This window comes from Thunnus albacares, chromosome 2, assembly GCF_914725855.1.
Source record: "Thunnus albacares chromosome 2, fThuAlb1.1, whole genome shotgun sequence".
NCBI lineage: Eukaryota > Metazoa > Chordata > Actinopteri > Scombriformes > Scombridae > Thunnus > Thunnus albacares.
The window spans coordinates 19022186-19040090 of record NC_058107.1 but is presented as its reverse complement, the minus strand read 5'-3'; the positions used below and the strand labels follow the sequence as shown (position 1 = coordinate 19040090).

Below are 17905 nucleotides of genomic sequence, written 5' to 3'. Positions count from 1 at the left end.
CCCCTTTTGGCAGGGAGATCTGCCCCTGTGATTGGCTTACTCTGGACTCGTTATCCAGAACTAGCCAATCAGGGGCAGTATTGTCATGTAAATTTAGACACGTTAGGTGCGTCTCGAGCGCAGTGACAGCCCAGTGATCGTCTGCACATCATCAGGAGCGAGGAAACGTTATCTCAGAGCAAGAATGGGGTAAGTCATTCATTGGTTATAGTTCATGTAAATTTAGACACGTTAGGTGCGTCTCGAGCGCAGTGACAGCCCAGTGATCGGGCCCAGTGATCGTCTGCATATCATCAGGAGCGAGGAAACGTTATCTCAGAGCAAGAATGGGGTAAGTCATTCATTGGTTATAGTTCATTAGAAGCGGTGTTATCTAATGTTTGAATGGCAAAATGAAAATGACTTTGCGCGGATTAAATTAAATTAGACTTCTTGGCTTTTTACTCGCGAGGGTTTTATTGCACTTACAGTAACGTAACAAGTGCAATTTAGTTACTGTCGGTCCTCGGCTCAGCCCCGACCGTCGTGAACCGGAGTAGTGCAACCATGAATGACAGCAAAAACACAGCAGAGACTCTCACGTTGAGTTGAAATTAAACAGGTGCACATAAATTAGGTAAATTAGGTAAATAAAGACAGTCTCTTGTGCGTTTTGCTGTCATTTAGAGTCTCGCTGCTCTTCTCCTCCTCTCCCCTCTTCCTCAGTACAGGTGGGGAGTCATGACCATCGGTTCCCTGTCTACTTTTCAGATGAGATGCAGATGAGTAGCGAAAGGCGGGGGAGTGACTACCTTCTTTCTAATGGCCACGAGGCGACTCGCCTGGCTCCAAAAAGAAGTCTGATTGTATGGAAGTCTATGAGAAAATGACCCTACTTCTCACTTAATGTATTACCCCAGTAAACAGTTTCCTAATGAGTTTATGGTCTCAATCGCTAGTTTCAAGTCTTCTTCAATACAGCATGATGTTCATTTTGTAAATTAGGTCCCATTTAAAGTAAAATAGACGATAAAGCAGTGTATGCTTTAGGGTGTGGTTACCTTGTGATTGACAAGTCGCTACCACGGCGACAACGTTAAGTTAGAGTATAGGCGTGGCTGCCTCCATTTCACAGTGTGTTTTTAGGTTATGAAAGTTAATTGTAACATTTTGGTAGTCAAAAATAGTAATAATAAATAAATAAAAACAAGGATAAAATCTAAAAGTGATTAAATGTTGAGTGATGTATAAAAATGAATAAAAAATGAGAAAAAACAATACAGCATTCTGCCCCCTGAGCCCCAACTGACAGAAAAAACACAAAACAGGCACGAAACTTACTTCCAATTGCAATACATTAGTTTGAAAGTCGTGCTGACTGTCATGAAAAAAAAAAAGGAAAAATCATGCCCATGCACATGCATAGATAAGTCAAATTTCGTTGCCTTGAGACTGGGTTGTTTAGATGGAGGAAGACACATGCAAGTGCATTTCATTCAGAGTAGCTCTGTGAGGATGGATGAAGTTGCAGCTAAAAGATTCAAAACATTGGAGAAGTTGCATGGAAGGAAAGCTTATAAGCTGAAACAAGAAGGAGAGCTAAGGTCAAACTTCAGAAGAGGAAATGGTGTGCTGTAATGGTCCTGCTCATGGTGTCATGGGAGAGAGTAATTACAAATTCTGTAATGCTAAATTTCTGATGGGAAACTAAATGTGTCTCCAACAGCACACGTTTGAGTGACAGCAGCTGTACCAGGGAGCAACAGAGGAGGACAAAAGGATGGTGTTTGGTCCTGAAAAGCTTCACAGTACTGATCTCTCTCATGAAAGGTAGGTTTCCAACAATTTACCAACTTTAAATTGGGTCCAATCTCAACCATCAGCCTTAGATTGAGCTTGTAATTTTGTCTTGACAGAGCAAATCTGCCTCTTTCTGCTGCTGTGTGCTCCCACACTCACTCAGTGCTTTCCAGTGACTGCAGCTCAAGGTACTTCCTCTCTTGTTTATGTCATTCTCTTCATCAAAAATAGATGTTTCCTTTCAGTTTATGTGAGTTACTTCATAGATGTATGATGTTACAGGTGGACAAAATCACATGCAGCTGTTTTTCTGCAAGACCCCAGGATGTGCCACTGATGTGACTCGTGTGTTTTGCAATGACAAGCTGGTCTTCAATAACGCTGACATCATAAGTTGCACAGGCCTTCCACCACCCAATACTGTCTGCCAGCACAATGGTCGGGCATTCATCTCGAGGGATATAGCTAGTGTCTGTGAGTTTGAAAGGGCCAATGGTTATATGGAGACCAAAGAATGTCCAGGTATTTACTTACTTACTTACTTACTTACTTACTTACTTTCTCAGCCCCTAATTCACTGTTCAGTGTGATTTTCTTGAAATCATTCACACCTGGCTCAGAAAACAACAGATAGCACAGATCGAGTGTGTTTACATGAACACCAGTATCCCGGCTTTGATGGTGTTTTAGGAGTTTTTACTGTGTTTGCACATGTAAACTTAATATCTAAGTTTCAGAAACCTGAATATTCTACATGTGTACTGTGACGGAGGTAGAGATACTGTCATGTAAACCTCTTATCCAGGTTTTTGTTTAGTCTGTCATGTGAAGTTTGTCAGTAAAACAAACAAAAGGAAGATAGACATTGTAATGATGATCTATGTGGTAAATTGAAGGTGAAAGTCCAACACCTGTAGTGTACATTGTTTTGTTATTCTATTATTTTGTTACCAAGGCAATCAGAAACCACACTGGGTTCATACTTGTAGCAGGGATGTTGAGGAATTAAACACACACCTGCTGATACAGGAATAGGAATGTTGTTGCTGTATATCATGCTTGGGCTTATAGGCTCATAAATAAAATATAGTACTCTACTCTGATGAGGCGGTGCTCTAGAGGGGAGAACGGGGTAACATGAACCACTGTTTACATTGGATGATTTTACTGCAAAATGAAAGTTTTTATTTCAAATAATAGTTACTATATAGACTCCAGGCCATTGTGTACTCATGGAAATGAAACATTATCTAATTATTATGGTTTTAGAACAATGACCCATCAAAAATAGTCCAATGGCACAACTTGCCCCAGGGTAAATTGAGCACTCTAGGGGTAAATTAAGCCACTGTTAAATACTGATATAAAAATGACACAAAATCGAACAACTGTGAGATAATTTTGAACTTAATTAATACCATCAATTTAACAAAGGCAAAAACTCAAACTTTTAAGTAAAACGATATGTTTGTGTCCTTTTGTTCAACATGTTACCTAAACACTTTCAGTAAAGATTAAACTGTGATCTTTGAGTGTTAGCTACCGAAAGAATGTGTGTGTAAATGTGCTTTTGTGTAAACAAAAGGGTGACAAAAGGAAAAGGTGGTCCAGGCCTGAATGCTTGACCCCTACAGTGAGGGGATCTAGTGGCTCTGTTATGCTGTGGGGGGCATTTTGCTGGCATGGTTTGGGTCCACTTGTCCCCTTAGAGGGAAGGGTCACTGCTAATCAATACAAAGTTGTTCTGAGTGATCACCTTTATCCTATGATGAAACATTTCTATCCTGATGGGAGTGGTCTCTTCCAGGATGACAATGCTCACAGGGCATGAGGGGTCACTGAATGGTTTGATGAGTATGAATCATATGCTATGGCCTTCACAGTCACCATATCTCAACCCAATTGAACACCTATAGGAGATTTTGGACTGACATGTTAGACAGCGCTCTCCACCACCATCATCAAAACACCAAATGAGGGAATATCTTTTTGAAGAATAGTGTTCATCCCTCCAGAAGAGTTCAGAGACTTGTAGAATCAATGCAAAGACGCATTGAAGCTGTTCTGGTGGCATGTGGTGGCCAAATATCTTACTAAGACACTTAGTTGGCTCATGTTGGCTTTTCCTTTAATTTGTTACCCATCTGTATGTGTAGCATGTTTGTGTGTGGCTTAAACTTAACATTAGTCAACAATTAGATTCATCAACATTATAACACTTGTAACAGTGATCAAACATTAACATGAACAGTGTCTCTAGTCTCTAGAATATCAGAAAATAATACTTATATACACGGGTTACTCTGTACATATGTAGCCTATTTAAACTTTGGGGGGTAAATTGAGCCATTGACTCCACTTTTACCCCACAACCTCCATTTTGACAAAACTGTTTCACACAGTGGCTCAGATCCACAATCATGCTAAGTTTATGACCTTGTTTTGTAGCTTACACTAACTTAAATTAACATGTAATAATGTCCAAAATGTATCTATTTTGATTAAGATACAAGACTGATAACTTTAGTAACATGATGAATTCACTTGGCATGACTTTTTTTTCTCCTTTTTGCTTACCACTCTCTCCATGTGCTTGAGTCCAAGATGGTTTGAGTAATATGAACTGTACTTCCTTAATTTGTGGTCACATGATTACTTTTGTTTATGGTTACCTAAATACAGGGTCGACCCTGTTCTCCCCTACAGTTTTTATTTTTCTTTGCTTTGGACTGACCCTGTCAGGGACTGATCATTCCAGCTGAGGGCGCTGTTTGTTTTAATAATTTCTTGTTGAAGGGAAATTACATTTCTGTCCACTGCTAAAAGTTACCAGACCATCCACATTTGAACTCTTAAAAACACTCTGCTGCCACTTTTTGTTGACTTTAAATCAGTACACACATCACAAAAAGCAAAACAAAAAAAGCCAAATTAAATCCTAGATTTATATGTATTCTCAATGAAATGTTTCTATCCAACATGTACAGTATGTTGTTTGACACTATGTAACACTCTCTTGTTTTTTCAACTAGACCTGAGCAACATTTGTGATTTAATCAATGGTAAGCTTTTCATGCAGATACACACCTTACATCCTGCTGCCCACTGATGTGATTGACCATTGACTGGAGATTTTCCTCTTTCCTCCAGCTCCCACATCATCTCCCATCTCCACCAAGGGTCAACAAAATGTCGGGGAGGACCATGCAAAACCGGGATACATTGTTGGTGGAGTTCTTTGTAAGTACTGAACACCAATAAATGTGATACTTTGTCTGCCTACGCCATGTTTTTTCAACATCTGGATAGGTTACTGTTACTGTTACCCATGTCTGTCATGAAGTGTTATTATTAAATTCTATAAAATGTGGCTTTTTGCTATTAATCCTACTTGCTTTTACTCTGCCATCCTCTGTCTACTTGCTTTTGCTCATGGCTGAATTGCTTGTCTTTCAAACTCTGGCTAAACTAAGGACAGCCAGGTGAGATCTAAATTTTATCATGTGCTGCATTTATTGTATATTTATACAATTATATTAAATGTCAATTTCTTGATTCCACAGGTTTGGTACTACTAGTCTCTGGTCTCACTGCATATTTCTACTGTAAAAAGAGAAACAGAGACCGCAATCAACAGCCAGCAAGGTAAGTGAAATTATATATTATTCATAAAATTCCTTTATTCATATTTTAACTGCGATGTTACAGTAAAAACACTTTCTCATTTTTAAAATGAACTTGTTTCAGTGACTCTGGTGTGACTTCACCCCTAAGAAACATGCAAAGCTCTGGAGAAACCAGTGAGAGGTTTGTGAACATTTAGCAAGCAGCATATTCCCCACAGTATGTGTAATTGTAGATATACAGTAAAGAAACTGATTCTGTGCTGACTTTTTACACCTTCAGGGATACTGACTGTGATCCTGGACTGACTAATGGCAGCCCTCCTTCTCAATGTGACCCTGGAGCCTACACTGAAAATTCTTGACTCCTGCTGTCCTACTGTCCACTTGACATGAGACAGGATAAGCGGACTGCCAACTCTGACAACCTGCTTTACCTCCTGAACTGCTGCCCCCAACTGCTTCTTGCTTTTTACTTAAATATGTAAAATTGGTTTGTTTGAGCTCAAAAGGTTTTGTATTTTTATAAGTAAACATTCCAGCTCCTGTCAGAGTCTGCTCTCCCCCTCACCTGTTGCTGTGGGAATTATCCAATCATTCAGTCTCACTCTCTGCTCTGCCACACCCCTCATTAGTTCAACCACTTTCACCTGGTATATAAGCTGCCTCGGCCCACTCCCTCTTTGTCAGATTGTCTGTGCCACAATGCCAAGTCATCTTGCCTTCATCTCTGGACTGCCTTCCTGGTTCCTGATCAGCTTGTCTCCGACCATTGCTCCTCATCTCTGCCCTGGTAAACCCAACAGCTTTCTGTCCCTGACTCTTAAGTTCTGCCTGCCTGTTCCTGGGTCTTTGTCTGCCTTGGGAGTGGAAGATCGGGGTTCGATTCCCGGTGGAGCCATACTCATCAGAACTGTGTTTCTCTGACCGTGCTACTATTGCCTTGACGTTTTGTGGAATAAAGACTGTAAAATTTATACCGGTGTCATTTGTGCTGCTATTGGGTCCATTCTATACCCGTTACGATACTGTACCCTGAAAATAAGTACTGTGAAAATTTAGACATCATGTACTTTTCTGTCTGTGAATGACTTTTTGCCAAACAAAATAACTTTGTTTATGCATATCCCATATCAAACATGAAATATTAGCTTATTTGGTGTAATAACAATGCTTTATGGCCATCTCTGTGCAAGTGTGTGCTGAACATCAAATATTTTTCTGCATATAGGTTTTAATGACCCCAGACATTCAGAAAGTGAAGTCAATGTGAACAAAACAAAAGGATTAAGTGTGAAACAGGCTACCTTTTTTTTTTTTTAACTGTACATATCTCCACCACAAGCTACTGTATAACATCCCAAACTCACATCATGCAACCAGGTACAAATATCATTTAAAATTATAACCTAAAAGTTATAAGTGGAATTTTAATTGATGCCGTGTTCAGAAAAGATGGAATATTCAAAGTATCAACGTGTAAACTACATTTGTGAGATATAATAGTGATGAGAAGTAATAACATTTGGTCCACTGTTTCAGGCCTGCAGAGGGCATGTTTGAGTCACTTTTCAATGTTGTTTCCAGTATTGTACTGAATGGCATGGTTGTATGTAAAGAGGCAGGGCAGGGACAGAGGCTCACAGGGCATCTTGCTGTTGACAGTAGAGGAGTGTGTCTCCGATTATACGCAGTCAACCTGCGGTGGAAATACACATCTTTATTTTATTTTTGTTTATTTATCCATCTGCTGCCTGGGGATCGACTGGTTGAGGAAAGGGCTTTCTGTGAGGACTGCAGCAGCCACTCTGAGGAAAAAATATTCCTACACGACTGCTCAGAAGAGGACGATTGGCTGGTAAGGTTACTGTGAGTTTGATGCATCGTGCGAACGCGGATATCTTTTAAATTAAAAGATTAAATTAATAGATTTAACTAGAATGACACAATTAGAATGACACATAGACTATTACCTTACAGATATTACGTTTCGTGTAAGTGTGACTTCCTGGGTGTTGTCGCGACAGGTGAAAAACTGCAGGTGTGAGCTCAAAGTGTTTCAGCTAATCAGTTACTGATCTATCACGAAGGTTTCATTCTGTGAAAATAACTCACCTGTCCCCACCACATAGGCTGAATATCTCTAACAAGTCTCTTTCCCCTCATCAGAATATGTTTTGTGTTATTGGATAGAGCAGTAGTTCTCAAAGTGGGGTCCAGGGACCCCCAGGGGTCCTTGAAAGGGTTCCAGGGTGTCCCCAGCAAAAAGGGGAATAATTTATTTTCACTATACTTCCGTCTATAAGTAACACAGTGACAGAATGTATGACTATTTTAGTCATGGGTTTCATACACGTTCTGTAGTAAAACATCTAAAAGCAAAAAACTTATCAAATGGGGGTCTGTGGTCTAATTTGTGTCAACATGTCCATGTGTCAGTTTAGGGGTCCTTGAGGACAGGAGATGAGATTAATGACATAAGTTTAGGTTTTTCTTATTTTACAATAATTTAAATTATGAAATTGAAGTGTTGGTGTGAGATGAACTGAGTAGGCTAATATGAATTCATAAATGTACAAATGAAGTTCTTGCTGCTGTTATTGTTTGGACAAAGTTGTACAACCAGTTTGCTCCAAAGCTGTAGCTACTGAAGCCAATAGTGTTTGTTGTTTGCTGTATCAACATTTAGTTTTTGCTGCTGTTTCCTAATTAATGGGGAAGTTTTTCTTTTGTTTATGTGTCTGCAACTGTGTGATACACATTTCGTGAGAAACTGGCAGTCTGTTCACTTAAATGGAAAATGAGGCAAGCATGGTGAGCGTTGAGTAACACATTTTCTGTCAAGTGAAGAAGTCACTGTTTCAAGTTTCAAGTTTATTTGTCATTCCAAGCATATCCATATAGAAATAAACATACAAGGGTTCAAAACATGATAATAATGGACATTTTTGCCCATGTAGAATAGTAGAATAAAGCTACATTTCAGATCCCCTCATGTTTGTTAACATCTAGCAAAGACTGGTTGACTTAAACCTTTTGTTTAGAAAGTTGCTAAGAAACTTAACTGCATGTCTGTAGTTATACATCAGCTAAATCCTGATGGCACAACATTTGCTGTAGGCCAGGTGACAGATTTTCTGTATTCCATATCTATTATCAGATGCTTCACTGTACCAGCCTTTCATTTACTGGACTGAGCTTCAGTATTTATCACTGCATTTTACAGTGAAGTGTGACATTTCTCCTCTTGGTAGCTGGCAGCCAGACTCCTCATGATCCCCCTGAAAGATTTGCTGGGCTGTGACTGTGAAATATCTTCTCCAGACCAAAGAGAAAAGGAGATAACTGGTTATCTTGTAAAGTTATACTTGGAGACTGAGAGCTGCCTAGTGAGCAGAAAAACACAAGTATTCAGTGAATCATCTGGACTCATTTAGCAGCTTAGCTCAAATAAAATAATTGTGTTTAAATGACATTACAGCATTGACTAAATGTAAATGGTGTTAAGGGGCAAAAATTGTGCTTTGGTTTGTTTTAATCAAGGAAACAGATGAAAAGCTTTCATGATGAGATGTGGTTTTCTTTCTGTGGTGAGAGAGACAAGATCTCAAGCACCTTGAATGTGAAATGTTTCTCTTTAGAAATGACTTAGTCTTTTTCAAATTCATACAAACTAAGAATTTGCTGATAGAACTTGATTTATTTACTTTTTCTTCAGCCCAGCCTAATTTTAGACCATCTCATCTGAAACATCTGGTCACAGAGCATCCTGGTGGTCCAGATGTCTGAAGAGTATATTGTGTATCTGCTATTTCCTGGATCTGATATTGCCCTGTGACCCATGTCATGTTTTAGTCTTATGTCTCTGAATTGCTTGTAAAGCAACATATATTAAAGTAGCTTGTGATTGTTACCTCAAATATAAACAACTACAGACACCAGTCCCTACTTTGGATCAAGGTGTGTTCTGATGATTGGAGAAAATGAATAAGCATGCAAATCTGACAAGGACAAGGACAAGGTGTTACACAGTAATATGAGCCTGTGGTTTCCTTCATGAACTTCCTGTTTCTTCCTGATTTGACTGGGAGGCAGTGGAGTCGGTCCAGTTCGGTCCAGATTGGTCAGCATGCTGCAGGGGATGTTTGAAAGGGAAAATGGCTCATGCAAATCCCTCCCGATCTCTCTTTGGGAATAACACCTGAGCTCCTTGTGTGTACTGTGCTGCCTGCTGCCCTTGCGCAGATGTGTCGCTTGTCAGAGTGAGCAGCGTCCATGCATTATGTAATATTTTCCATCTGAGTAGCAGCAGAAGTGCCACAGTACTGAAGAGCCAAAACCTTGTCACCACAAATCACGTTTATTCTGTGACACTCTTTTTTTCATCTTGGGCTTTGACGCTGGTGGAGCGTGTTCTCTCTTAAATTAGTGATTAAATTGTGATAGTGGCTATAACTGTAAGCATTAATGAATAACGCTGATTCAAAGCAGAGGGCCACCTTTTCAATCCAACATTAGTGTATCTTTTTTTTTTTCTGAGCTGTGCATATTAAGCCTGCCGTGTGAGCCTCCTGTGAAGAGGTAGCACAACAAATATAACAGCTGCAGGATTTTTAGTGCAGTCTTGTGATTTTGGGTCAAAGAGCATTTTGTGTACTGTGCTCGTACTGTACCATGGGATCCTGGTAGTGATAGGACCAAAATAACAGGCATATGAGGCTCATTAAAGACAGTTACATAAGCCAGTGCCCCCGAACAGTAGTTCTCAGCTCTCTCTCTCTCTTGTGCCTGATAATGGTCCGGCTGACTGATCCACATGCAGGGGTGTGGTCCCATGTTGGGTCTGGTTACATGCAAGATGTTCTGATAAAAAAAAATACCTCACTGTGTCGCGATAATGAAGCTCAGCCGCTCACAATGTTTATGTTTGATTAGTGTGACCTCTCTTCTTACTACACCCACTCTTCTTCTTCTGTCAGGGGATCCTCCCTCACTCATGTCTACAGTGTTATATTCTGGGTTGAAGTGCTAATGTGCCAAGTCCCAGTTGCGATGAGCTGAAAGCATTACAAGAGTGTTTCCAGAGTTTGTCATCTCAGGTTAATCGGCACCTTGTCAACCTTTTCTTATTTTCTTTTCTCAGTTCAGTCGCAGCAACCAGCTGCTTTCATCAGATCAGCTTACTGTAATTTCAGTGAAAAGAGCATTTCATGGTGGAAGGAGGTAAGAGATTAGTTGTAGGTTCTTTCCAAATAGACTGAAAATAAAATGTGGCAGCCGTTATTGTGATACTGGGAACTTGATACCGATGTTTTTTTTGGCTTTCTTGGGAAAGTTTTATCCAATTTCAGGCTTTAAGGAATGAGGTTGTCATATATTGTACAGGTTGTAAATGTCTTTTCAGGCTAATTTCTGAATTTGGGCCATAGAAATGAGATGAACTTGACTTTATTGGACAGACATATTGCATTAGTTTGCCAGTAATTAAAGGTGTAGCACTTGTGGAATGATGCACAGTACAGCATTGCTTGTTGGTGGTGGTGTTCGCAGTTTCCAGTAGGTTAACGAGTGTTGTGTGGTATGTTGTTTTCCCAGTAAGTCCCTAGGCCAGTACCAGGCCTTGAGGGTTTACTACTAATGATTACTTTTTAAATTGGTTAATCTTGTACTGTTTTCAACAAGTGATTACTAAGTCTGGAAAGTGTCAAAAAAGTCCAATGGGAATCAGGAGCTGTCAGACCTCAAACTGTCCTCAGATTGTTTATTTCGTCTGACCAGCAACCAGACATTAAATGGCATTAAGGACATTGAAATGTAAGCAACCTCCTACATTTGTGAAGCTTTAACTGTGTTTGGTGTTTTTGTCTATAAATAAAATTATTCATCTCTATCAAAATTGTTGATTCACCAATAGACAAATAGAATATTTGAGTAATTAAATCATACAATAAGATGCACCGTGGTCTACAATATGAATCAGAGAATAAGAAGGTGCTTCTTTACATAAAACCCAGACAGGTCAGTGGGTAGTATGACCCACATAGTCTATTGATCTGATGAGGTTTAGTCTCCACACCTCTGTTCACTTGTGTTGCACATCTACCTAAGCACAACAACGTGGGCTGTTCTCTCTCTGTTATCTGTTTTATTGTGCTCATTCATTGGCCTGGCTGCACTCATGTCAGCACATACCACATACTACTGATAGCCAGTGGGACTCAGTCAGTCAGGACCTCATGATCAACTGTATTTTATTATCAGTGTGATCAATGTTCACCCCAGAGGATATAAAACCCATTAGAAAAATGAAAGCTAGAGTCCCCTATCATTATTTTTCCACAGCTGTGGAATGAACAGAGATTGTACAGCAGTTGTAAGAAATGAGAAATCCTCTCTTGAACTTTCAGTCACTCACTTCAACCTGTGTTTATGTCATTTGTTGTAGAGGTACTGGAGAGGTGTTGTAGTGCTGAAATAATCGTGAGTTCATGTTAAAACTATTTGTAAAATTGCTATTTTGTGTACATAGATAGCAATTAAAAAAATAAAAACAGGCTCAGAGATCTTGTAGATGTAGAAAAACATGATGAATTAATTTTAAATCCTTCAAATAACCCTGTATATAGTATAAAAAATCATTTTAAACTCAGTTTTTTTCAGCAGACCTGTAAACAAGTTTTAGTGGCAGTGTAATACTGGTTATTTTTTTCTGTCAAATCAAGTAAATCACTCAGTCAAGTGGCTCAAGTGGAAATTAATTATACAAACCGACACAACAACCGCATTCAAAGCACCTTATGTAACTCTTGATAATGTGACCTGACACATATTTGTCAAAGTCATTTTTCTGCTACGCTGACTTCTTAGATTCCTGTTCATTTACAGCAGTAATATCATTTCAATTGAGGTTACATTTACACAAATTATGTTTCATGTTATTTTTCAAACATATTAAAACGGAAGAAGTAAAAAAAATATCAAAATCACTGCATTAAAAATGTTTGATATGCAGTAATAACAACTCATGGTTGCTGGTTGTTATAGTAACACAACATACTTTGTGGCTTCCGAGTTGATCGGTAGTGAGGAGGGCTTCAACGACAAAACATTTCTTATGAGAATTCAGGAACCACTGGCTAAGAGGTATGTTGATCTTGGGAAGACTGTCAACAAATACCAATGTCAGGGTCTGTTAAAATGCCCTTCATTTATTTTGCTGCAGCTGAATCTGTAAGCAGAGTTTCCCAGTATTATCGCTTTGATCTTAATGACCTCCAAAGAGGAGGTCCCTCCTTCCCGGGCCAGCAGCACGTCAGCACCAGCTTTTGAGAGGGTGAAAAAAAATCTCCCGAAGGAGGCCTGCATTGCTGATTGGCTCATAATTGTGCTCCTCTGAATACCCACTGGTTGGTTGGAGGGTTGCTGGCAGAGCGATAGGTTGGCAGCCTCGCAGGAATTCAGATTATTCGGAGGTTGTGATGTTTGTTGTTGTTGCTTCTTGTTGTTGTTGTCTTGGCCCTGCTGAGCCCCCCGTGACCCCCTTCTACTTTCCTGCCATGGTAATGATGAGGCTTACAGAGGCCTACTCCGGGGATCCAAGAGGGATTGAGTGAGAAAAATGACAAAATGAAAGTGTGGACAGCGAGACAGAAAAGGGTGGGTAAAGACAAGTGGGAGAAGAGAGTCAAAGAATGCGGAAAGTTGACAACAATGAAATTCCTTCTCTTTTTTTCTTTTTCTAGCAGCTTGTGACCTTTGATCAATAAAAGCAGGGCGACCTAATCCCCTCATACCCCCATGATTGACCACTTTTGAGAACAACAAATGCCACCAGTCGTGCCCACAATCATAGGCAGAGATAAAAAACCTGCCTGTTGCCCTTCGAGCTTGAAGAGGACCTTGGACTCCAGGGCAGGGCTGAGTAAAGCTAAGCAAAGCTGGGATGGGCAAGGCTCTTTCTCCTTCTCTTTGTGTCATATGATCATGTTTATCCATGTGACGTTGGGAGCTAACTTGCGTAGATACCACTGGTGGTTGAATATAATAAGCCTGCTGTATGAGACCTGTCGTCGTCTCTGAGAGTTTCGCACTGTTGTGTATCGCTCCATCAGGGCAGCAGCCTCTCCCTGCTTCTCTGATTTAGAGAACATCGTCTCTGTTTTCTCTCCATATATTCATCTCTATGTTTATCCCCCCCCCCCACCAACCCCCCTCCCCTTTCCCTCAGTTGAATCATGTGACTCTCTGGACACACAGTGTGACCTCCTCCTCCTCCTCACTGCTTCTCATGCAGAGTGCAACTATAGAGAGACACTTTGTGAATTACAAATATACACAGACCGAGTCCTCTCCCTGGGTTTCTTGTGTTTTCTTCACCTTACAAAACAAACCTTTCATCAGTTGCTCTATATTGTGTGATCATGTACTTGTCTTGTCACCATAGACTAATTGTTTACATTATTACGGATTTAAATTTGTCCCCTGCTGTTATGAATGGAAAATTGCTTTGCTTTGAATACAACCTGACATGTGGTCCGGTTGTGCGTTGTTGCTGCAGAAATCACAAGGAAAGCAACCAACTAAATATTGAAAATGATCACACCTTTTGTTCTCTATCTCCATCTCTCACTCCCACTGTCTTCCTCCTCTATCTTTTTCATCCCTGCCCTCTGTCTAGCTCATCTGAAAGGTCAAAGCGCTCTGTAGGTGCAATCCCTCTTTCCCTCCCACCTTTTGTCTCTCTTTATTCGCTGTTGCCAACATACAGACCTCACATGCAATTTGACAACTTAAATATATAAGTTAAAATGTACTGTATGCTTAGAAATGGTTGCATGGCTAGTGGTAAATCTCACACATGCACACCTTCGGGCCCACTAAAACAAGTATTCAGATTAATGGGGATACGGTGCAGAGTACACCTTGTACGCTCTGTTCTGTACTGTGTGATGCATCAGGGGTAGTACGTGCTCTCAGTGCAGACAGCTGTGTCATACTTCTTTTTGCATCGTCACGTTAGTTCACTGTGTCTTTAACACTTTCTCTTTTGGTTGGTTGAGCAGTGTTTGTGTTAGGAAATATCTAACTGCTGGATGGATTGCCATGAAATTTTGTACATTCATAGTCCCCAGAGGGATTCCCTGACTTTTCATGCAGTGCCACAGTTTTAGGCTCCAATTTGTGCTCTAACATGCTATACATTAACTATTACACTTATGTTAGCAGGCACGCTAACTGTACACATGTGTAACATACATGCTGCATACTGCATGATACATGCTAAACATTTGGATAAACCCTTTTGATTTAGGCAACAACATAGCCTTTCCTTTGGCATGAGCATTGTTGCCCCACTAGTGGTACTCGTTATTAATCCAACCAATCAACCGTCCTCATGGGCTGTGAGTGTGGCAGCAGATTTTTATTTTTTAATAATAGATATATAGCCTCCACACCAGTGTACACACACTCACACTCTTCTTTGTTGGCTCTGTGGTGCTGCTTAGTGCCTGTTGTAATAATAATAATGATAAGCTTTATTTGTATAGCACCTTTCATATAAGAACTGCAACTCAAAGTGCTTTACAACAAAGAAATTACATTCAGTGAGTGCTTTACATGAAAATAGACATAAAATAAACATAAAAACATGTTAAAAACATTAATGTATCATAAGATGGAAGATAAAACCCACTGAATAATAAAATAAAATAAAATAAAATAAAATAAAATAAAATAAAATAAAATAAAATAAAAACAAAGTTAAAAAATAGAATACATAATACATAGAATGTATGAAATCAAGTAAAATACATAATTTTAAAAGATGTGAAATGTGAAGCAGATTGCAAAAAAGAATTTCAGGTCTATATCAGGAAGTGAAGAGATAAGTTTTTAGCTTTCTTTTAAAAATATTTAGCGAGCTGGCTTCCCTGATATCTATCGGTAGTGTTTTCCATAGCTTTGGGGTGGTAGGAATCTCCAATGAACCAGCAGCAGATGATTGCAGTGTTCTTGTAGGCAAATAGTTAACAAGGGAGTTAGCAATCCTAGCCCACTAAGGGCTTTGTATATAAGGAGGAGGACCTTGAAGTCAATTCTAAATGTTACAGGAAGCCAGTACAGAGCAGCTAAAACTGGACTAATGTGTTTTCTCCTCCTGGTTCTGGTTAATAGCTGCAGAGTTTTGAATCAGCTGAAGTCTCTCTGTGTTTTTTTTTTGGGAGGGGGTGGGGGGGGCAGTAAAAGTGCATTACAGTAATTGAGTTGGCTTGAAATAAAGGTATGAATCAGTTTTTCAGCATCTTTTTGATTTATAAATGGTTGTACTTTAGCTGTTTGGAAAAATGATGTTTTCGTCACCTTGTTAATGTGGGACTTGAAGTTTAGATCTGAAGACAACACCAAGACATGTAACCTCAAATTTAACCCAGATTATTAAACAGCATTTCTCTTTTTGTTTCGGAGCCGACTAGTAGGATTTCAGTTTTGTCCTCGTTTAACTTTAAGAAATTATTGCTCATCCATTTATGTATTGCCAAAAGACAGGTAGTGATAGAGTTTATAGTAGGCAGGAAGACACTACTCTGAAGCAGCATCACAGCTTGTCCCTCTGAGAGATGATGAGAACAAACACACCTCCAGAGGATACAGTGAAATATGGAACAGAACACACCGAAATCAGTCCAAAATAATACCTGCCTGTTGTTTTATAGCTTCATTCGGTGTCACCAGGGAGAGAAAACAGAGTGTGTGTGTGTATGTGTGTGTGTGTATAAGATGTGTGGCTGTGTTTACAGGGACACAAAACCTGTATGTTCAAACTGTTGACTTTGTTTTTCTCTTGAGGCTGTCTCTTTGGAACCAAGTGAACCTGATCAGAACTCCTGAACTGGGTGTCTTTTTTTTTTTATCTCTTTGTGTGTTTGTTGGGTTAAACATCTTTGAGACTGATTAGGAGATATTTCTGTTCAGCTAGTCTCTCCTCTAGCCCTTCTGCCCGCCTGTCTATTTGTTGTGAGAAAAACACAGTCATTCTTGAAATATCCACAACAGCCAGGGGCTACAACTGAATGTTTTTGAGGTGGCGGAGGACTTGTTTATTATTGTCATTCATAGGACTGATCATTTCAGCTTGGCTAGTGGAGGGCAGCCCTTACACATTAGACGTTTGTTGCCTGCCGCGTGATCCATAACAGAACACGACATACTTGTTCACTGACAAACCGAACAGTGTTTACATAAGGTATCAGAAAGATAGATTACTGCCCCACTCCACTTATACATACAGCCTTCAGATAGACAGTACTGTTGGGAAAGTTGGTACTCATTAGTATGTACACTTTATTTCAATGTGGACCTGGAATATTGAGAGGAAATTTGAATAAAAGAATACAAACAACTATGAAGAATGTTCCAAATTAAATTTTGCTAAGGAGGAGTTTCTGTGAGCTGTAGACAAGGATCAGCGCAGTTAAGTTGATGAAGCCGATCCGCTCCAGGCCAAGCTAAGCTGACTCCCCTGTACATCTTCATGATTGTATCCATCCAAATCCAGATATCTGTGCTTATCTAACATCTCAGAGCCGGGGATTGTGAAGGTCATGAAAGCCCAGCAGTCCGGTCCTTGGCTCCTCTGCATTGCTGGTCTGCTATTGATTCTCCATTATGTCTCCAATCTGCTGCAGTAATCCAATAGTATCTGGGGACTGAAGCAAAGCAGAGCAAATATGTAGTATCTGTGTCCTGGAGATAGAAAGTGGGGGAGCATCCTTGACCGGATACCTCTCAGCCCTGATGTCATGATCAGATGGTTTAAAGATGGTTGTGCTCTTCTATGGGCATTGCTGTCCCACTTTTATCAACTTAAATTATGTATCATAACCAAACAAGTGTGTGTCATGGCTGGTGATGATTGATTGCTGCCTTCATTATTATTTCTACTACTCTGCTCACTGGGATCTGTGAGGGAGTATTGCCACCGCTACTTGGACTTTCTGACAGTTCAGATGCATTGGCTCTGCATTTTTATCATACCAGACGGCCCATGTCTGCTCTCAGCCACATATAGTCTTTGCCAGGTCTGCTTGGCTACAGAGTGGCTATTTGACTTCCAGAGAGGCGGCATTGGCAATATTCCTGAAACCATGGAGGAGATATGGCATGAGAGCCAGTGTTTGATCTGCACTCTGCAAGTGTGTTTGTTTGAAGGGTGGTAGAGTTTCTGACAAGGGCATGTGGATGAACGGGAAGAGAGTTGTTTGGGAGCAGAGAGACTGACGGAGAGAAGAGTTTAAGTAAGTAAAGTTTATTTATGTAGCACTTTTTTTAAAAGCAGTAGTCACAAAGTGCTTCACAAAGTTGGAAAGGTAAAGAGTATAAAAAGTAGTTTGACAAATACTCAGTAACGGCTGTCTTGAGTTTGCCAAAAAAAACAACAGCTTTGCACTTGCAGTGGTTTTGTCTTTTACATTTTTTTACTGGACATTTGTTTCTGTCTATGT

The 17905-nt window shown here is 39.9% G+C and overlaps 2 protein-coding genes across 5 annotated transcripts in view; both read left to right on the top strand.

The window, feature by feature from the left end:
* The first annotated feature begins 96 nt into the window (after nucleotides 1-96).
* On the top strand, nucleotides 97-5895 carry LOC122995100. Of its 2 annotated transcripts, none has more exons than XR_006406723.1 (9): nucleotides 97-189; nucleotides 1706-1809; nucleotides 1896-1967; nucleotides 2062-2301; nucleotides 4812-4841; nucleotides 4930-5019; nucleotides 5254-5261; nucleotides 5343-5424; nucleotides 5527-5586. XR_006406723.1 is itself a non-coding variant. In XM_044370112.1 (9 exons), exons 1-9 carry the CDS (start codon nucleotides 185-187, stop codon nucleotides 5765-5767), a joined length of 765 nt encoding a protein of 254 aa, XP_044226047.1. In that variant the 5' UTR covers nucleotides 97-184; the 3' UTR covers nucleotides 5768-5895. The 2 variants fall into 2 exon arrangements, 1 of the variants encoding a protein (XP_044226047.1); XM_044370112.1 differs by lacking the exon at nucleotides 5254-5261 and adding an exon at nucleotides 5686-5895.
* A 1086-nt stretch (nucleotides 5896-6981) lies between these two features.
* Nucleotides 6982-17905, top strand: part of pip5k1bb (phosphatidylinositol-4-phosphate 5-kinase, type I, beta b) — a 34361-nt gene continuing 23437 nt past the window's right edge. The window contains exon 1 of one of the 3 annotated variants that reach the window (XM_044370068.1): nucleotides 6982-7260. In XM_044370068.1, the coding sequence (XP_044226003.1) occupies nucleotides 7006-7260 (255 nt within the window). In that variant the 5' untranslated portion in view covers nucleotides 6982-7005. Of the gene's footprint in view, nucleotides 7261-17539; nucleotides 17699-17905 lie in introns of those variants that run through there. The other 2 variants (XM_044370078.1, XM_044370086.1) reach the window with 2 other exon arrangements.